A 22,088-nucleotide genomic window follows, 5' to 3' on the forward strand; every position below is an offset into this window, starting at 1 on the left:
GGCTGTGAGATGGACAAGGTGGATGGACTCAAGAGATATTTGGGAGGTGACGTTTCTAGGTCTTACTGAGGACTGGATATGGGTAGGAGAGAAAAGGAAGTTTGAAAAGGAGCTTGGCAGAGTCTGTGGCCTACGGGCCCCCAGCTTGCCTTAAATAAGCAGGTTTCCCAGTAGGAATGGTGGCTGGAGGAACGAGACCCGGGAAACACTGGAATTCTCTATCAGATCGCAGAAGGAGGAGAATGGAAATGGCGGGTCCCCTGTTCCAAGACGCCAAGTGAATTAAATAACAATCATAAAGTGCCCTGGAAATCTGCATCTTGTCATAAATAATAAACAGGGACGTTATACAAATAACCAGCTTTGCAGCCCCAGTGGAAGGAAACACATCAGTAAGAAAAATGAAATAAGAAAAAATGCACCCAAAAGCCCCAACTAACAAAATGACAGTATTAGCTAACATCCTGGGGGCTCTTGCAGGCAGTGAAAGAATGGTCTCTGGAAATTGTAAGCCCTTAGTGTAAGCCAGACTGCTATGGCTGCTGCTGTCAGAGTGGTAGGGGCTCGTGGGTCATCGGATCCCTGCTCGGCTGAGGCAGCCGAGGACCCTGGGCCAGGGTCCTGCTTCTCCTCTGCTCCTTAAAAAGCACAGCATGTCCCCTAGGTCTGCTCGACTCTCTCACTGCCACCCAGGGGACAGCTGACACGGGCCTGAACTCACTCTCAGAGGGCAGACAGGAAGAAGAAACACAGATCTGCCTTCCCCGTAAGGCTGCCAAGCAAAGCCAGTCAGTCAATTTCCCGGTACTGGTTCCTTTGGTGACCAAAGCATTTAAAATTAGGGGATGAGTGGTGAGAATAGGGTGTGGGCAGGGTGTTTAAAGCTGAGATAGGATTAAAAAAAAGATTTACGCATCCATTTATTTTAGAGAGAGAGAGCACACGCGTGTGGCAGGGGCAGAGGGAGAGGGAGAGAGATCCACAAGCGGGCTCCTCACTGAGCATGGAGCTCGACACAGGGCTCTATCCCAGGACCTGAGGATGTCCCAGGACCCAGGATCACCACCTGAGCCAAGATCAAGAGCCAGACACACTCGGATGCCCCGAGCCAAGTTAGATTTTGGAATCATTACATTTTAAAGGCTTACAGATGATTGTATCCAACATTATTTGGATTTCATCCACAAGAAGGTTGACATCTGGATATTCAGGGACTTGCCCAAGGTCACAGAGCTGGCCCCTTACTTTTAGGTGTTCCTTCCACTACACTGGTGGGGCACCTCTTTCTCTTATCAACTCTGTCGGGGAGAGGTAAGAAATTGGGAGCGTTTTGACTCATTTCTGTGGACTGGGGGACAGGGGTGCAGAAAGAAAGGACAGACTCCATGCCAATGCCATCAGCAAGAGGTCCAGGAGCAGGTACCTGGGTCCCACCCTCCCAGAGCTCTGGCTCCTGCACACGGGTAAGACGGGAGGGCAGGCATTGTGATGGAGGTCTATGTGCAGAGTTTGGACTGGGAGGATGGAGCTGCCCAGGAGCTGCAGGGCATCGCATGCAAGAGTCTGTAGGGGGCCTGCCAGCTGTGGATTCTGCTTTCTTCTTCCTGGACGCTGGAGCCCCTCCCCAGGAGACCCAGAGGTCCCCAGTGAACTGAAGCTGCCTTGACTAATCACTTGCATTTGTTTCTTCCTGGGAAGATGAAAACCACTGTGCTGGCAGGCATTTCTGCTTTCCCTTCTCTGAGCCGCAATGCAGAAGGTCCGGGAAAGCTACCGCCCCTCCAGATGTATGGCCAGAGAGGGCACCCCTGTGGGGAGATAGGAGAGACTCCCGTGCAGGCGCACCTCTGCCTCAGAAAGCTAGCAGGGAGGGAGGCCAGGGCTCCCTCCTTCTGCTCCATTCAACTTCCTCTTCCTCATTTCCCCTTCTTGACAGTTTTAGGGGCTAACAGAATTTTCTGGTTCCTGAGACATGATCTCCCCTGACCTAGTTCTCTTACTCCAGGCCTCACACCACCGGAGACTTCTGTGTCCTGTCCCCTCTTCTCCCAGCCCCTTCTGCTTGCTCTGCATTTGCTCTGCAAACCAAGCCAAGGTGAAGTGTTACTGGCTTCCCTTCTGTTCATGGTCTGAGCCTCCTCTTTCAGAATTCCAAGAGCACTGGACCAGATGTCAGGACACCTGGAATTGTGGTCCTGACTCTTCTAGGACCGCAATTCCCAGACCATCACCAGCTCTTTCTGGCTGCTTCCTATTGACCTGAGGCAAGTCATTCATCGATCCTGGGCCTCCCTGAGTTGGCAGATTCTACTGTAACTGCTAGGCTTTAAGTTCTAACATAGAGGAGTACCAAGCTTTTCGAGGGGCAGGCAGACCCCCTCACCAGATACCATGTGAGAGCTTTCTATTCCCCCTGTGAATAAGATCAGCCCCGGGCAAGCAGTGTGCATGGAGAAGGTGAGTGGTTCTGGGAGCTCCAGGAAAACCGGGTGATTGAGAAAAGCCAGGAAAAGGGATGGAAATATAAGGGTGTGTGTGTTGGGGGGATGGGTGGGTAGGATGATGGAAACAGCTCCCTGGTAGATCTGATGGGACATATCTGTCTGGAAATGCCTCAGGAAGGTGGCCCAGGGGCGCCTGGGTGGCTCAGTGGGTTAAGCCGCTGCCTTCGGCTCGGGTCTTGGTCTCAGGGTCCTGGGATCGAGTCCCGCATCGGGCTCTCTGCTCGGCGGGGAGCCTGCTTCCTCCTCTCTCTCTGCCTGCCTCTCTGCCTACTTGTGATCTCTTTCTGTCAAATAAATAAATAAAATCTTTAAAAAAAAAAAAAGAAGGTGGCCCAGCAGTAGACGGGGTGAGGAAGGAGAGGTAGTGTGGAAAGGAGGGAGACCCGCCTGTGGGGACATTCCCTCTGCTGACCTGCTTGGGTCCTGGCCTCGAGGAAGGCACTATTGTACCAGAATAGAGGGGAAGCTGAGAGGTGGGACTTAAGGAACTGCTGGAGATGGGAGACACTCATTGTGTGCACTCCACGTCGGTTTACGCTGCCTGATGGTTCTTTTTCCCAAGATCCACCTTGCACCTGTGGATGGCTTTGTGCATTTCTCTGTTGAGCACTCAGGGCACTAATTAATTACATAAACTAAAGTTGATGGACTACTCTTTAGTGTGAGACATCGGGCTTATGCCCAGGGATAGGTGAGGAAAACAGGGAGCAGCATCTTCACCTTCCTGATGGGACAGACAGTCTCATCAATGATCACCAGTTAGAGCAACTGCCATAAAATAAATAAGCCGGCTGCCGCGATGGTTTAACAGTGCGGGAAGAGGGGTATCTAATTCAGGTAAGGCGGACAGGCAGGGTTTCTCTGTGGAGGTGACAGTAGCATGGAGACGTACGCGTGTGCTTTAATTGTGAGCTCCTCGAGGGCAGGGATTAGGTCTTATTTACTTTGAAAGCTCCAGGGCTTAGAACACTGTCTAGCATTTGTTATGAAAATTGGGATAATTTTTATGGTAGGTATTCAACGAACTTTTGATGAATAAATAAATGGCCTCCTCCCAGCAGTTCCTTTTTAAAGCACCGTGTACTTCATTACATGGAGACAATTATGTCAAACACGCCTGACATTCTTATGCTTGATCTGTCTTTACTTCTTCCTCTCTTGTCTGCCCTTCATTGATTTTTGTTTGTGTCTCCATTTGATGCCTCAGATATGTTGAATCCAAACAGGAGAACACACACACACACAGAGACATTCACACACGCAAATACACACACATTACCCATCACCTCTATTCCTGCAATGTTGCGGATTCTACCCTAGAAGCTATTACGAGCTCCTGAATAGAGCAAACCTCTCATTGACTATACATGCCTCCTTAAATGACCTTTGAATAGTGTTTTCTTTTTATTGCTTTGTGAAGTTTAACAGCGCCGATTGTGATTACTCTAGCTTATGATAAACCCCAGATCTATAAAAACTCCTGTTCATTCATTACTTTTTCTCTTGCTCTTTCTCAAGCTGTTATTATTATTATTATTATTTTGAATGTAGTGAGGAGTAGGGGCGGGAGGGGGAGGAGGGAAATAAAAATACACCAACTTAACAAGAAAACAGGTGAAATAGGGAACCACTTCTCCTCAGGTGACAGACACCCGATTAGACACTGTTAAACAGAACAAATATGCTTTTATACAGAACAAGTTAGTCTTTTATATTTATTCTAAATTGGAACTATAATGGTTACCACCTTATCTTTAATGGAAGAAGCAGCTAATTGTTCCAATATCTCACTAATTCCAGCATCTGAGAGAAAATTATTTTTTACTATTTTACCAATTGTTCAATTTATACCTAGGTGTATAGTGTGGCATGGACAGACATTTCTATCTCTTGATCTATGTCATGGCTGCTATTCCAGTTCAATTATTAATATGTGGAAGTTATAATTATTTTGAGTATGGTACAAGATAATTATAAGCCATAAAACAGCTCCCCATGCTCACTGATACCTCTTCTTCTCTGCAGACAGGCTGGAGTTTGGGCTTATGAGTTTTAGAGAGAGCAACACATATATGATGGGGGCACTTGGGGTCACAAGACACTGGAGTGGGGGCAGAGGAGCCTTCCCCACCCCTGCAGATCCTTTCCGTTCTCCATAAGCATCTCTCCTTCTGCCCCACTGTCTCACCCACCTCCTATCTGGTCTCCTGTTTGCTAGCTGAGATTTGTACACACATTGTCTGCCTTGGTTTAGCTTGCTTGCTGTCTCTTTGTCTCCTTGTTTACCCAGCGGCAGCTCCTTGGTGTCTGGTTGTGTTCTTATGCATGAATCTTGGTGTTGGGGCAGCTGGGAAGTGTGACAGCCACAGGCAAAGAGGGAGGCTGGGGTGGGGAGTTAGCTGCTCTGTCACTCCTTGGCCTTGGCCAATGCCTCCATTCCCTCCCTCTTTCTGAATATCTTGCTTTATTCTTAATGGGTCTACCCTTGGGGACAGATTTTGGCAAGGGCTAAGGCACCTGGGAATCACTCATTCTTAATCAAACTGACCACAGTCAGTTGAAAAGAATAACACATTGGTTTGGATTGCATGTGTTTGGAGAAGGGGTTCAGAGAGAATGGGCATTGTTTGGGTATCTTCCCATTTTATTTTATTTTTTAAAAGATTTTTATTTATTTATTTGACAGAGAGAGAGAGAGAGAGACAGAGATCACAAGTAGGCAGAGAGAGAGGGGAAGCAGACTCCCCAACGAGCAGAGAGCCCGAGGTGGGACTTGATCCCAGGACCCTGAGATCATGACCTGAGCCGAAGGCAGAGGCTTAACCCACTGAGCCATGCAGGTGCCCCAGTATCTTCCCATTTTAACAGGAAAACCTCTTTACAATGCCATCTTAGTTAAGTTGTTGTAAAAAGCAAAGCTAACTGTCTTCAGAAGTAATCAGATCCTGGTCTTGGTTCCAAGTCCTACTATAGTCCCCCTCCCCCGACTCCCATCCTTCCCTCTTTATTTAAACAGTATCTACTCTCTACTTAATCTAAATTTCTTTTTCCTACTATTTTCTGAATCCCTCATTCAGTATTACCATTACAACTTTCTGCTATGGCAAATGCACTGAGACCCCATTTCCATGTTAAAGCCCAACATGACTATATTACAAGATAGGGTCTTTACAAAAGTAATGAAGGTCAAAGGGAGTCATAAGTGTAGAGCCCTGATCTGATAGGATGAGTGTCCTTATAAGAAGAGACACCAGAGGGGCGCCTGGGTGGCTCAGTGGGTTAAAGCCTCTGTCTTTGGCACAGGTCATGATCCCAGGGTCCTGGAATCTAGCCCCGCATTGGGCTCTCTGCTCTGCAAGGAGCCTGCTTCCTCCTCTTCTCTCTGCCTACTTGTGATTTCTCTCTGTCAAATAAATTATATATATATATGACACCAGAGATCTTGCTTTTTTCTCTCTGCCAGGTGAGGACACAGTGAGGAGGTGGCCATTTGCGAGCCAAGAAGAGAGCTCTCACTGGAACCTGACCATGCTGCTACCTTGATCTTAGGCTTCCAGTCTTTAGAACCGTGAGAAAATAAAGTTCTGTTGTTTAAGCCATCCAGTCTGAGGTACTTTGTTATGGCAGCCTGAGCGGACTACTATACCCCTCCCCTAGCTGCCTGTGAAAGGTTGGTTGGAGCAGGGTTGTTAAATCGTGTTCATCAGCCTTGTGATGGGATTCTTTTTTAGGCCCTAGGATCTGCAGTCGGTGTCCTTCTCCTGGGTCAGAGACTTGGAGCTTGAGGTTGCAAATCCAGCCCAGCTCCTGACGTTTTGGCTTCCCCGATCCCCATGAACCTCATTTTCAGCTTCTCTAATGAGCCACGCCAGCAAGAGAATGTGTCTATTCAGCACCACGGACAGAGGTGCCCTGTCAATTCCCACAAATTAGAAGTTACTGCTTAGCCCTCTCACCCAGGTGATGCTGAGAAGGGAGGAGGTAGGCTGAGCAAGAGAAAAGTCAGGGAGGAAGACCACCTGGCAGGATGCAGACAGTGCAGCCCCTAAGCCTGGCTATGCTCAGTCAGGGGGCTCCTACAAATGAGAAGTGCCTTCTCACACAGATGGGTTGCAAAATGCAGGAGGGGCTGCTCCTTACGCTTAGTTGTGTTGGCCTGGCTCTTGCTGAATTGTCACCTGATGGGTGCTGGCCACAAACCTACAGCTGGCAAGGTGTGAGGTCTGGGGAGCCCGTGGTTGTGCTGATGTCATGGACTGTGGGGTGGGAGAAAAGCCAGCTGAGGAGGAATGGGAAGAGGGCATCAGAACTTTGGTATAACTTTGGGAAGAGTGGTGATACAGGTGAGCTGCCTCCTCCATGCCTGGAATGGCAATGAGGGTACAGGGGATCAGGCCTTGGGAGGGGAGGGGCCCAGCTCCTGGCAAGCTGTGCTGGTGGGGAGCCAGGGCTTCATTTGTTTGACTTTAATGAATAAATGGCATCCCAGCCATTGTTTCTCTACTTTTGAGTCCTGACAAACAGTCTGTGGCATCTGATGGAGAGGGTTATTAGCTGCACGGAGACAGATGGTTGGGGATGAGGGGATTGGCTCTTTATTATAACAGGTCCACAAGTGATAGCATTCCATTTACTTCCCAGCCTCCATATCAATGTCAATCCCTTTCTGTCGCCTTCTGTGACCCAGTCAAGCCCCAGAGGAAAGACCCAGAGCAAGAGGAAGGCAGAATGGCCCATGAGTAAGAAAGGAGAGGTAGGGCCAGTGGAGTTGGGAAAGAGGGCAGATTTCCCATTGTAAGTTCTTTGAAAATAAAAACGCTGCCTTATTCTTCATTATTTTCCCAAGTGTCCTGTAAGGGGCTGTTTATTCAATAGGCATTCAAAAAATGTGAATGATAGAAGAGAAAGGTAGAGAGGTCTGGATTAAAAAAGATAATAGAAGCAGATTTAATTGTGCTGGGTGAGTGGTTGGGGAGCAAAGGTAGGGAAGAGAGAGAAAGAGAAGTAGAGGAACAGACATTTCGGCAAAGAAGACATCCAGATGGCCAACAGACACATGAAAAAGTGCTCCATATCACTCAGCATCAGGGAAATACAAATCAAAACCACAATGAGATATCACCTCACACCAGTCAGAATGGCTAAAATCAACAAGTCAGGAAATGACAGATGCTGGCGAGGATGTGGAGAAAGAGGAACCCTCCTACACTGTTGGTGGGAATGCAAGCTGGTGCAACCACTCTGGAAAACAGCATGGAGGTTCCTCAAAGTGTTGAAAATAGAACTGCCCTATGACCCAGCAATTGCACTACTGGGTATTTACCTTAAAGATACAAACGTAGTGATCCAAAGGGGCACGTGCACCCAAATGTTTATAGCAGCAATATCCACAATAGCCAAACTATGGAAAGAACCTAGATGTCCATCAACAGATGAATGGATCAAGAAGATGTGGTATATATACACAATGGAATACTATGCAGCCATCAAAAGAAATGAAATCTTGCCATTTGCGACAACATGGATGGAACTAGAGTGTATCATGCTTAGCGAAATAAGTCAAGCAGAGAAAGACAACTTTCATATGATCTCCCTGATATGAGGAAGTGGTGATGCACCATGGGAGCTTAAGTGGGTAGGAGGAGAATAAAAGAAACAAGATGGGATTGGGAGGGAGACAAACCATAAGTGACTCTTAATCTCACAAAACAAACTGAGGGTTGCTGAGGGGAGGGGGGTTGGGAGAAGGGGGGTGGGGTTATGGACATTGGGAGGGTATGTGCTTTGGTGAGTGCTGTGAAGTGTGTAAACCTGGCGATTCACAGACCTGTACCCCTGGGGATAAAAATATATGTTTATAAAAAATAAAAAATTAAAAAAAAAAGAAAAAAAGAAACAGGAAAAAAGGAAATAGACATAATGATAAAAATAAATGTCATAGGTAGTAAGATTGTAAAAAAAAAAAAAAAAGAAAGAGAAGTAGAGGACACAGACGGTGTTAGAGGACAGCATGAGAAAAAGTGCTTAGGAATCAGCATACAGTATTTCAGGCATTAGGTACTCTTCCCCACATTTCTATATAAAGAGTTTCATGGAAATTAAACAGCTCTGTCCACTGTCCCAGGTTCTTCTTCCGGGACCAGAGTTGCAGGGCAACTCCTCATTACCCCCAAAAGGGTGGGCAGGTTCTTACTGACCTTCATTCATTCTTCGAAACTTGTCCTTGGCCATGTAGCCCAGCACCAGACAGCATCCTCTCTTCTGGAGGCCCAGCTCTGGAAGAAAAGCACAGGTGAATGAGCGGGGAATGAATCCGGTATCAGTGAAGGCCCCTTTTTGGGGGGTATGAAGCTGCTGCCCTCATAAACAGGGCTACTTATATAACATTTACATAGCACTTGCTATGATCTGAGCATCCTATTAAGCCAATAATTCCTCATTTGATTCCTGCAATAACCCTGTGAGCTGTATACCAGTATTATCTCTATTTTTATATCATCCCCATTTACAGATGTATTAAGTAGACAGCCTTAGTTGGAAGAGCTAGCTGGTGGCAAACCAGGAGTTTGAATCTAGGCAGTATGGCTCCAGAGTCCATGCTCGTAACCACTACTCTATAGGTTAGTGAGGCTCTACAGATCCCAGGCTTGGGGAATATGTCCGCCTCATGCTGGGACTGTGGTCAGGTCTGCCAAAGGAGAGGCAGAATCCAGCGCGTGGTGACCAAGATGGAGCAATGCAAGCAGACACAGAAGAGCGTAGTTTGGAGGAATGAAGAAGTGGTTGGGTGAATTTGGAAGAAGACACAAAAATGGAGGTAGAGGAGTCTAGTTTTTGGGAGAGAATGAGTTTCTGGGTCTGGGGACTCCTGGACGATCTCATCATATTCAGGAACAAGGCAGTGCTGTCTTCAAGGGCTTATGAAGCGTGGACTCGGTTGAGCATGGAGCACAGGGGTTGGGATGGCTAAGAGACGCAAGGTGTAGATTCTGGTCCCACAGGACTTTGACACAACAGGGAAAAGTAAGGTGGAACAACAATTCTAGGTAGCAAAAGCAAGAGACTTTTTCTTTTTTTCAGGCTATTGGATAAATGGGTGCCCCTTGGGCGTGGGTGTTGGACTGGAGTTACGTCTGCCTCAGAAGAAGGCTGGTATTCATCTTCTAAATCCTGGTTTCTCTTAAGCACATTATGGGGTTTGAAGCCATTCTACACCAAATTCCTCTTCTGACCTCCATGGTACCCCCTGAGGTCGGCAGACAGGTTATTGCTCTTCATACTATGCAAGTGAGAAATCCCAAATTCAAAGACGCTAAATGATATCCCAGGATTATTTTAAACTCCTCACCCCCTTCTCTGCTTAGGACTCCTACAAATGCGACCGCTGCTGAGGCGAATGGAAAAGGGGTAGGATTTCTGGAAAGGGCATCTGACTGCACTCCCTCCCAGGGCTTGGCACACTTTCTGGGCACCCAGGGGCTCCCTCCATAGGTCCCACAGGGAAGGAGGGTCCCACTGTGTGGTGTGTCATAGCAACTTCTCTCGTGACACTGGGTGTTTCTCGGAGCCCGGGCCGGGTAGTATCTAGGCTGTTGGAACTTAGACAGGGTGGGCTCATTTCCCCCTCCCTACCTCTCCATCCACCTCTTGTCACCCAGGTCTACCCTCCATGGTTTGCAGGATGAAAGGGCCCATGAGAAACAGATAAGTCAAGCTTAGGGGCTCTTGCCCTAGAGAAAAACAAAGCATGGCGGGCGGTGGCAGAATGCCATGGCCTTGGGAGGTTGCTAGCTTTGATCTCCCAATTCTTTAAAGGGGTTTATTAACTATCAGTAAAGAGCAGAGAAGCAGATCTGAGCGTGCCTTTTCCAAAGGCGCTCACTTCTCTTCCGTCCCCTCCACGCGAGCTCGTCTGAAGGCAGGGCCAAGCCAGCCTCACTTCAAACAGCTTTACATCTCCCGCGCCCAAATTGACGATGTTAAGTTCCCTCATCCAAGGCCTTGGCCCTTTCTTCAAGGGCTCCTGCTCTGTCGAGGGCCCTGCGGATCAAAGCCTCTTTGATGTTTACTTACTATATTTGTGGATTCTTTCTAACAACCACCTTCAAGAGACAGGAATGCAGCCTGCCAGGAGGGGGCCGGCGGAAGTACAAGCTGTGAGGAGGCACGCTGAGCTCCCGCGAACAATAGCCTCTTGCCCAAGACTCTGAGACTGTAGAGAAGCCTCGACAAGCTGACGATGGGCAGAGTCAACCAGCCCATTATAATCGCACGGGCATTGTTCATTGCCAGAATGATACAACTGCTTATGGCTCTTATTATATTTCCATTGACTTCTTATGCCCATATAAAGTACATGAGCAGGGATTCCTAATGAGAAAAGAAGCTGGGGTTCCTACATCAAGACCAGGGGAACACAGGATGGGTTCAGGTGGTGGGGGCAGAAGATGTTAGATGGATTTAGGCCAAACATTCCTGTTGGGTTTGCTAGACTGCCCCCCTAAGCTTTCAAGGAAATGGAGGGGGCATAATTCTCCCAGAGATTTAGAGAGTGTGGTCGACCAGTTGAATCCAAATCATCTGTGTTGGCTGTCTCTACCACCCCAACTCAACCTATCCTTAGTCACATAATGCATTGTCCGAGGAGAGAGTTCATATGTACAGTCATTATAAGAGTCTCACCGACCATGTTCGATTTTTGCAAATGAGCAGGAAAAGAATTTTTTAGAAACCTGATTAATAAAAGAAATGGAGGATGAGCAATTTCTCAATGTATCTGGCTCATTTAATTTGACACGTGTGGGTTAGTCTTAATTATTTAGGCAGCTGTATTACAAGGCGTTAATAAGCACACTGCAGACATGTACTGAGGGAGAGTGCTCTCCGACAGAGTCCTTACTGAGAAGTGGGGAGAAGCCACTGGGTTCTTTGCAAGAATGAGCAGGTTAGAGAATTAGTGAAGTGAGAATTAGATATCTAGCCACATGTGAAAGCTTGGGATGTTCTTTGTAGAGATTTGTAGAGCTAAATTGGAGGTCACTGGGTGCGCCTGAGGAAGCAGGCCAACAGGGCTGAAGTGGGGGCAGGGAGGAGACTTGGGAGCCCAGGTGGGGAGACGGTGTGTTGTCAAAGGCACCAAGCAAAGACAGGGCCGGGGGAAGCAGGAAGCAAGCACTGTGTCTTGGGGCAACTCTACCTCACCAGACTAACCAGGCTCTTAGGGGAGAGATGGCAGAATGTGATACAAAAAACAGGAATCTTTACTCTTTGAGCTAGACCAGGCGCCAGACTGCCTTCATCCTTGTCACATGGCACTGGGACTGAAGGTGGAGTCAGATCATAGATGCCCATTTTAACAGCAAGATATCAGGGTCTTCTCCCTTGAGACCTTAGGGCTGCAGCCTTTGGCTGATCACCTACCAGTAGCAGAAGCACCAGACGCACCAAAGGCGCCCACAGAAAATGATGAACGTGAATCAAGTCATCCTGGCTTACAAAGAAAGTTAATAGCAAAGGAGTCCAGGGTCACCTGCAGAGGGGCTGGGGAGGGTACTACTATCTGAGGAGAACAAGGCTTAAGAAATACTAGCGTGAAAGGAAACATTTATGGGGAAAGCGCATGTTTCTTGGGGAGAAGGGTATGCACCCCAGGAACTCCAGGTGTCTAGACTGAGCGACAGAAGGGCCAGGACTCTGCTGTTTCCAGCTCTGAGTCCCTGATCCGGAGCACAATGCCTGGCACCTGGCAGGAGCTCAGGGACAGTCTTCTGATTGAATGAAAGGGCCAACCACTGACTCTTGGGTTAATGACCTGCTCTCCCCTCCCCCAGGTCAGAACAGATCAGGTGGGCTGAGACGTGGCACAATGGAGTAAGTTAGGTGAGGGTGTTTGCCGAGTGTATGAAAGTTGTAATTCATTGGAAGAGAAGTCTCGGAAACATGAGATTTCCTCTGGGAGGAGTAAAATGGGACGGCTTTATAAATGGTACCGTTTTCCTTCAGTTTCACAGGGTGAAGATGGGCCTTTTTCTAGCCTTAGGATTTCTTTATTCTTACTAGTAATAACAATGATACAGTGCTATTACTTCACATTTACGGGACTCTTGGTTTTTCACAATGCTGTCATATTCACTACCTTATTAGAGGCTAACAGTAGCTCTGTGAAGTAGGCGAGGAAGAATGGTCTATTTCCTCCATTTTGGTTTCAGAGGCTGAGGCTCCGAGAAGTAAAAGGACAGTTCAAGGTCAAAGCTGATAACAGTGCTCAGGCTAGAATCCAGGTCTGATTTCTAGCTTAGGTCTCAGGGTAAGGTCTGGGGTCCCACGGCTGCCAAGGCTGTGGATCAAAACAATAGAGGACACAGGTCGGTGGTCCTGGCTGGGCCAGGGTTCCGGCCTGGACTATGGCTCTCTTGTACCACAGGAGGCGACTTTGTTTGAAGATAAGGATGTGACACAGATAATCCAGTTAAAATGGCCACTAGGGGGCCTGAAGCCAATGTGACTGGTGTCCTCATAAAAAGGGGAAATTTGGAGGCAGACGGACACACACACACACACACACACACAGGGAGGATGCCATATGAACACGAAGATAGCTGTCGACAAGCCAAGAGAGAGGTCTGGAACAGATTCTTCCTTCACAGACCTCAGAAGGAACCCACAGTCCAGACTCGCATCTTAGAAAGATCGTTTTAGCATGGATGCAGATGGTGGAGGGGTGGGGGTGAGCCCAGACGAGGGAGCGCATTTGTTCGACGCCTGCCATCCTCCTGGTGCGCGGTGACGGGCTGACATCTGCTCCCTGTCCCCGCTCTCGGAAGACAGCCTGAGATCAGAGAGCCAGTGCAAGGACCCTGAACTTTCTCAGGGGGACCTTCAGAGCCTCTATCTCCCTGCCACCTCGACACAGGAGAGCAGTGGGGGGCCGCAAATAGCTCACCAGATGGTTCCCGAGACCATATGGAGAAGGCGTCAGCTGGACCTGGCTGGAGTCACCGGGAGGCCACGTATGTTTTGAAACCGTCAGTCCTGGCCAGAGCCCGGCTCCCCCACGCCAGAGTGAGCAACGCCAGGGCTTCCCTGCGCCTTAATGTTCTCATTTATAAAATGTGGACACGGAGAATAAGACCTTCTGCTTATGGTTAATATGAAAATCAGAGGCACTTGGGGAAGGGTGCCTAGGTTCAAGTAGCTGATAAGGGCGAGCACAGGAAACGGAAATGAAATATCAGATTGGGGGTTAGGGACCGTCATGTTTATCCTCCCTCTTCTTTAAAGGGAAGACTCATCCAAGGAGATAGAACGAACTTCCAGGCAGCCTTCTCTGGAGGCTCATGGGGTAGACACTCGCTGAGGGGCCGGAAGAGGAAGCGAGTCAGGAAGGCCAGCCAGGTGGGTGTAGCAGTGAGGCTAAGTGGCCGGGGATGGAGAGACAGTGATGGATCTGAGAGACGTTCTGGGAAAGGGACAATGGCCTGAGTGACAGAGTGGCTCCAGCAGAGGAAGGGGGCAGATGACCACGGTGGATTTAGTCGGGCAGAATGGAGAAAGGTGGGGTCTGTGTCAGAAGTAACTGACCAAGGCAGCCAATTTGGGCGTGAGGTGAAAATGGCGCATTTTTAGACTTCTCATGTTTGAGGTGATGGGATTTCCAAGTGAGGGGGGGTCCCAGAGGCCTGTGTGAGCAGGAGTTTAGATCTGAAGAAATATATTCGTAATCAGCCTTTCTGGCCTCGGAGCGCAGATGTCTTGGTCTATAGACCAATTCGTTATGTAACAAATGACATAAAAAGCAGTAGGGTAGGGTGGGTAGATTCTCCCACAGTGTCCGTACCAGCCCTGCCCAGTCAGCATGTATTAACAAAGGGTGACCAGTAGGATATCTGACCCATAGCTGCCCATCAAGATGCTCCCACATGCAAAGCAAAAGCACGGAAGGCCAGCTTCCCTTCACAACGAGATCGCAGTCTGGTTGAATATGAAAGGCACATCCTTATGGAGAGGTGAACAAAAATCAAACACAGGACTTCAGGAAAACAAAGGGTCGGGAGCAGCATGTGAGTTATTTCCACGTGCACGGCCCTAGTCGTGGCAGGAGCCCTGAGGGGGGAAAAGGAGTTGCAGGGCTTGGGGTGATTCCCACCCCCAGGACCTCGAAGCCTGGAGATTTCTCTGGGGGTCTGCCTTAACAAAGGGTGTCTGCCCCGATGGCCTGACTCATGGGCAATGGGCCACCAAAAGTCCTGCCGGGATGCCTGGCCGATCCCAGGATGCCAGACTGTCACGTTTGGAAAATCCTCACTGTCTACGGCCATACCACCCTGAACGCGCCAGATCTCGTCTGATCTCAGAAGCTAAGCAGGGTCTGGCTTGGTTAGTACTTGGATGGGAAAGTCCTCACTTTGATTCTGCTAAACTCTTGCTTTTTTTTTTTTCTTTTTAAATTAAAAAAAATTTTTTTTTTTTTTACTGTGTTATGTTAGTCACCATAAAACCCATCATTAGTTTTTGATGCAGTGTTCCAAGATTCATTGTTTATGCAGCATACCTGGTGCTCCACGCGATCCGTGCCCTCCTTAAGACCCACCATCAGGCTCACCCACTCCCCACTCCCCTCCCCTCTAAAACCTTCAGTTTGTTTCTCAGAGCCCACAGTCTCTCTTGGTTTGTCTCCCCCTCCGATTTCCCCCAATTCGCTTTTCCTCTCCTTCTCCTAATGTCCTCTGTGTTATTCCTTATGCTCCACTAAACTCCTGCTTTCTGCTTCAATTCTGTTTCATCCTGTTTGCTGCATCATAGCTCACATCCCAGGCAATAATGATGCCCATAAATCACACAGAGATCCCAGTTTTCTGATCAACCTCTCTGGTAAAGAGGCCTGAAGAGAGGAATAGCAAAAGTTTATTAATCCTGACTAGTGACTAGCTCTAGCCCTCCAGGACAAGTAATAAATGTTTAATAGCCCAATAATACCTGTTTCATAATTTTCGACTCTCATTGCTTGCTAACTCAAAGTTTATTAAAGAACTATAAACTTTACATTGTTGTAAAGACATAATGGCTGTTTCATTACCTATTGGAGTTAATTATATTAGGACTAAGTTTATCCCCCATTCATATTAAGTATCAATTAGTTGTTTTAAATTATTGATTTGTATTTAATTAACGATGCTATTACATCCCAATTAAATCCATGTAAGAGAAACCTGAAACAGCTACCGTCTTAAGTTTTTAAAATAATGAATTACATGAAAAGCTCAAGTGGCTAACCCTCCTTTAAGAAGGGTTAACGATCGTTGTGATAATTCCAGAGAGTCTTGGTGACGACGGGCCCATCTTTGCTAGCTCCTGCAGGGACAACAAACAGCTCCCGCAGACACATGAGGGTAGGGAGGGCTCAGCCTCAGCCACCAACCAGCAGAAACTGACACCAGGGAAGCCCTTCGTCCACCCTTGCCCTCCATTTACAGGCTGGCATGGTGCTATCCACAGGATGGCCAAGGCGGGCAGTCTGTCGGCAACTCCTCACCACCAGCTGTGGGGCCCATGATTGTCCATGTTGCTGCTGGCCCCAGATGTCACATGCCCGCTGTCAGTCTGGGGCCTACGTGGTCATCACCCCTCTGGCTTCCCCAGATTCCTGCAACACTGGCCTGACTCTGTCCATTGTGGTCAGGACACATCAGCCATTAACTGAACAGCAATGGGCATTTTCCTTTTCTCATCTTGTTTCCCCTTCACACAGACCTTGTAAAGGCAGGTGCTTTTATTCTTCTCTTTCTTTATAAAGAAATGGACATTTTAGAGGGCCGAGGTGTTGACTGAGGGTCCTGAAGCTATTGAGGGGCGAAGCTTGAGTCCACCTGTCTGCCTGACTGCAGGCCTGGTGCACCTTGCCGTGCTCTGTTCTCAGTTCTCTGGGAGAAATGACCCCACCCGCTGAGTCCCATCCCAGCAGGCTGGCTCTCTGAGACCTTGCCTGGCTCTTGTCATCTTTCTTTTCATGAAATGCTGGGCTCATCTTCTACCCTCAGACGCTGCTTGGGGTCTTTCTCCCAACTCTTCATCATTTGGAATTCCAACATGGCTGCCAACGGACTCAGAATGTGGCCTTCCGCTGGGCCACTTGGGCATTGGTCCAGGCTCCAGGGTTGGCAGGCTCTCCCACACCCCCGTGCACCTTGGAATCGGGACATAGGCTACCCCACCCCCTGGGGGCTGGATGCAGCCTGGCCTTACCCCTCTTTGGTATCAACTCACTTAACTCACCATTACAATTAAAATTGCCATTGACTGATTGCTTATGATTGATTAGTCTCTGGGCTAGGCACTCCGCATGCATCATCTTCAATCATAAAAGTTAAGTATTATTATTATTCCTATTGGATAAAATGGGAAACAGATAATCCAAAAGATTCGATAACTTGCTCAGGGTCATAGAGCTGGTAAGCGTCAAAACCAGTAACCCTGATTATGAGTGAGGTTCTTCGGATGACTGATATAATATCTTTGTGAGAGGTGCAGCGATTGGGGGGAGTTTAATAATGTTGGTTGAAGAATTTGATGTAAACAGTTTTATCACATGGACAAGATTACCTCAGCCATCTCTGGTTTAAGATGTCTGATCCCAGGGGGTTAATTGCTCTGTGAGGGAATATGACAGAGAAACGGGATCATGAAGGCCATTCCTCCTCCTGGCCTGTCATCACTCTACTTATCCCATGAAGAACAGGGACTGCTGAAGGCCATATGCCTGAAAGGCTTTTAGACTTTTCCTAAGAGAAAGTTGGAACTGGTGAGTAAGGTTTGAATGGGACCAGATACTTGACAGTTGTGTGTCCGTCCCTAGGGAGGCTCAGGATGGTGTAGCCAGTCAATTACATCTAGGAGGCCAGGCAGAAAGAGGGCGTCTCTTTTCTCTTTCAGGACCAACAGAGTCCCCAAAGGACTAAGATCAAGGGCCATAAGGAATCCTTCCAAGTTGGCCCTTACCCCGCGCTGCTGCACTTCTGTTGAGGCCCAGATTTTTGGGAAGTTAGAGGCCCAATAAACTGCTCTGAATATAAAATTTATATTTGGACTTAACCTTCATACAGATTCCTCACGATAGGGATTATTAGCCCCATTGTACAGGTGAGGCTCAGGGACGTTGAGTAATTTAGCTGAAGTCACACAGCAGGGAAGTGCAGGAGTCGGGGACAAAATCTAGGCTCAATTGATCCCAGAGCCCAGGCTGTGTCATTTTGCTGGGATGTTGTCTGGACGCTGAGCACACAGCCTAGGGGACTGGCAGAGACCCTGGTGGGAAGAAGGGGACCATGTGTGTTCAGAGGGTACTGGGCAATGAGTCATGGGCATTGCTGAGACGTCCTTGTGGGAGCTAGGCTCCTGGAGAGTCCCTGCCTGGGAAAGGATGGCTAGCCTCCCGGGGAGACAGGGTGGTGGGGTCAGGGCAGAGAAGCATGGAGAGCTACTGCTGTATACTTATGAGTTTGCAAACCTCTTTGTCACCTATTTGTGGCCCCAATAAAACCATAAATGCTGAAGATTAACCAAGAGAATCCCATAAGGGCCATAAGCTGGCCTTCAGGCATTGATCAGTACAGTCAGATAGGAATGGCCAGCCTCTGCCCTCCGGCCCACGTCCTGCTGAAAAGAGCGAAGATGGGGGCCTGGAGGCAGATATCTGCTTTCACCTGGCAAAAGTGAAGAGGGCAGAAGAGGGCAACAATGTCCTGGGAGTTGGAGGGGTGTGCGAAGTATAGGGCCCACCAACATGGCAGCCCCCACCCCCACCCCAGGGCAGAGGTGGGCAGCTGGGTTGGTATGACACAGAGAGAGAGAGAGAGCACATGCTCTCTGACTATAAGGTCCTGGGGCCGGAAGGGGGCCACCGAAGCCTCAGTGGGTTGGGGGATGTCCCCTCCACTTTCTGGGTAGAAAGCTGAACAGGCGGGAGACCAGGAGATGGCATGCTTTTGCTCCCAGTCAAATAAATCACAGTTGTCATTTCACAGTCCGGTGGCTACGCCTTGCCTTACAGCAGGGGCTGTGTCTTCTGGAAACTGCACATCTTCATGGAGGCAGGAGAAGGCAGGGCTGGGAGCATGGAGCCCCTCGAGGCCCTGGGCCTCCTCCCCGGGCGTCCTGATCAAGGCCTGGCCCTGGGCCTGCCACCTGGGGTGGTCATGGGCGCTGAGGCTAGAGAGGAGGCAAATCCTGGGGCTGGGGTGGACTTAGGCCTCCCGGGCTGCGCTGATCTTCCCACCGCTGCCCCAACCCACAGGGCAAGGAAGGGGAGGAGGCAGTGGGGTTAGGAAAAGCGCCAGCGGAGAAGGCAACGGAGCCCCGCTGTCCTCCCATTATTGAAATCCTCCTTGAGCCTCACACACCCCATTACAACTCTGTATCTTATAATTAAATTGAATCTGCCAGTTACCTCTCAGCACGGCAGCAATTCAAGCTCATTCGAGGCTTTCTTTGTTTATTTTTATTTATTTATTTATTTAGTAATTATTTATCTAGCTATCCATGTGGCTACTCGGAGGCCCTAGCGCCACGGGTCTCTTTTGCCTTGGAAAATCAGAGTGTGTAAATGCAGCCTCTTCTGCTTGGTGTGAGGGGGGCAGGGAGGGGTGAGCCATCACTGGGGGATGCCTCTGGGAGAGGGTTAGGGGGAGTGCCACAGCCTGGCTCTACGCCCTTGTTCTGGCTCAAGATGCCTTATGGAAGGTCTGCGAATTCCAGAAGGCTCCATGGAAGCCCTTTGTCCCTAAGGGGCTGAGAACATGGTCAGATGATGCAGTCGTGTCCAGGTATCAGCGGCTAACACCCCCACAGGGCTTTCAAGTCCTTCCATGCCAGATACATGTTCTCCTTGAACCCTCGCAGGACATGAGAAATTCCTGGACGGGGGCGGGCATCGAGGATCAGAGAGGTTTGAGGCGTGCCTGAAGTCACCCAGCTGGCCATAGGCGAACTGGGATTTGAACCAAGACTTTGGGGTAAAACCCAGCCTCCCCATCTTCCCCGGAGCCCCACATCCCAGCTGGGAGCCTAGCAGCGGACATCAGAGCACCTTTCTTCTCTTGAACGCCAATCTTTCAGCACGAGGGGGAAAAGGAGAGCCTGAGCTTTGATTAGGAATCAAGCCCAAACAGATGCAGGGGGGTGATTCTGAACCACCAGCCATCACTTAATAAGAACATGAAAGTTTACCCCGCACAAGGCCATCCCAGTGGGAGGCTGACTGCTCTCAGGCATGCTGGGGACCGCACGAACCCTACACAGCCACCGCAGAGTCCCGGGGAGGGGGAGGCACTCGGGGCCCTCCAGCTGGGCAGCCCCACCAGAGCCCAGGATGAGGATGACTGGGATAGCACGAGAGAGAGAGAGAGAGAGGGAGAACGAGCACACACACTCCCTTATTATAGTGAGAGAATGAGAAGGAATTCCAGACTGCAGCGACATCTTAGACAAATCTCCTCTGAGGGGGAAATGGTACTCACCGCCACCGACCACCTCCTGCCTTGCCTACCTGCCCCCACCAGCCTGCTGGCTGGATCATCCGTGGGCCGCTTCGTACCTCTCCGAGCATGGGCCGGGAGCAACCACAACAGACCTGCGTCCACACTGACCCCTCCTGGTCCGTATCGGAGCCAGGGAACTCACAGGTTTCAGCGAATGTGGGCAGCGGCAGGCCCACCTGTTCGCCTGCAAGAAACTGTGAGGGACCTTGACTCGGGTTCTGTTCTGACCACAGAGGCTGTCATAGCCACGTGATGGGGGCTGGTGGCCCAGGCCTGAGCTATGGAAGGATTTATATCTTCTGTTGGTCTGGAGATGGTTCTCTGGTTGGAGGACACCATGAGGGACCCTGGTCCAACACAAGAACAGTCTTTAAAAAGTGCAGGGTCAGAGGAATAGAATGTCCACAGCTGTCCTGGATTACAGGTTTGAACAGGACAGCTGGGTCCTCTCCCAGCTCCTGAGGCTGAGAAAAGCCAGGCCAGGAAGCTGGGACCACTGGGCCCATAGCTCTTGGGATTTCCCACACAGTAGTGTGATTTTTTTTTTTTTAAAGATCATTTATTTATTTATTTAAGGGAGAGAGTGCGTGCGTGCAAGGGGAGGGGCGGAAGCAGAGGGAGAGAGATTGAATCTCAAGCAGACTCTGCTGAGCCTAGAGCCCCCGACTCTGAGGTCATGACCTGAGCTGAAATGAAGAGTAGGACATTTAACCGAATGAGCCACCCAGGCGCTCCTAGTACTGTGACCTGATCTGAGGTGGCTGCCTTCATTTCCTCAGTCTGTGAAATGGAGACTAATGAGCTACGGTGAGGACTGAGGATAACTGGTCAGGAAGCTGGAGGGGAAGGTAAGGACAGGTGTGCTCCTATCACCTGTCCACACATATTCGACAAAAGCTGTACATATTGTAAGTGCTCAACAAACAGAAGTCAGAAAAATAATAACACGATTATTATTATAAAGACCGTGATTTTACAGTGGACGACAACAGAGCTCAGGAAGGTTGAATCCTTTGCCCATGGCAGGTCATTTCTAGAGCCGCAGAACCAAGACCTGAATCTGGTCTGAGTCCTCTTTGTTCCTGGTCCCCACCCCCTGTCCCCAGGTACAGGAAGTTACCTCTCACAGATACAGATCTCCTACTCACACTGTGGAGGTGAGGAGGCGGGCAGCTCTGATGGTGTGTCCTGGAGGAACCATCCCCCACCCCACAGTGTTCCCGGAGGAACATTCCATGTGGTGAATGGAATGATGGCTCAGAAGCTGCTGAGTCAGCACGCCAACACCTAGGTCCCTTCTCCACAGGGAAGGCTGGCTGCCATGGCCCACAGCCGGGGAGACAGCACAAGCCTTGGGGACCAGCCACCAGAGCCTGGTTGTCCTTCTTTTCTGCACTCCCTGCCCGAGTGCAGCCGTGGCATCTGCAGGGACCAAGCTCTGTGTCACACACCAGGGATCCTGGGTCCTGCTGTGTGCCTCCCTGCTTGGGGTAGAGGCTGGCCTGAATTTCCTGGGAACCTGCCTCTGCTCCCATTCACTGGGTGATCTTGGGTGAGTCACCTGCTCTTTCTGGAACTCAATTTCCTCATTTGCAAAACAGAGAGCTTGAACTAGGGCAGGAGACTTAACCTGATGTCTGGTGGGGAGGGGAATTCTAGGGGCCTCCATCGGGTCTTCTTACGTCCTTCTGAAATATATGCATACAAAACTGAGTGTAGACATTCTTGTAGGAGAGAACTATGGCTTTCTGGTATTCCCTAAAGGACTGATGCTCCCCCACCCAAACGAATAGGGTCTCCCCAAAAGATCGTGAAGATTCCCCAAGCTTTAGGATTGGCTGGGTATGAGATGCCCCCTTCCTTGGTGACCAGAGCTCCTGCTAATTTTTTACAAATGCATTTTTTCCCTCCAAGCATTGGGAGCTCTGTGGGATGAGGTGAAACTCCAATTTCAGACCCTGGCACCACACAAAGGCGAGGAGTCTCTCTCCAGAGCTCCTTTCTGTAATGCCAACTGGGGGTACTGCATTCGCGCAGGGCCAGACTTCCCGGG

At 49.4% G+C, this 22,088-nt stretch overlaps 1 protein-coding gene across 5 annotated transcripts in view; it reads right to left on the reverse strand.

The window, feature by feature from the left end:
- KIRREL3 (kirre like nephrin family adhesion molecule 3) overlaps nucleotides 1–22,088 on the reverse strand; it is a 545,218-nt gene that overhangs the window by 117,575 nt on the left and 405,555 nt on the right. For all 5 annotated transcript variants that reach the window (XM_032359297.1, XM_032359300.1, XM_032359298.1 and 2 more), the window contains exon 3: nucleotides 8,702–8,779. In XM_032359297.1, coding sequence (XP_032215188.1) covers nucleotides 8,702–8,779 — 78 coding nt within the window. The remainder of the gene's footprint in view (nucleotides 1–8,701; nucleotides 8,780–22,088) is intronic.

The sequence above is a fragment of the Mustela erminea genome, chromosome 9, assembly GCF_009829155.1.
Source record: "Mustela erminea isolate mMusErm1 chromosome 9, mMusErm1.Pri, whole genome shotgun sequence".
NCBI lineage: Eukaryota > Metazoa > Chordata > Mammalia > Carnivora > Mustelidae > Mustela > Mustela erminea.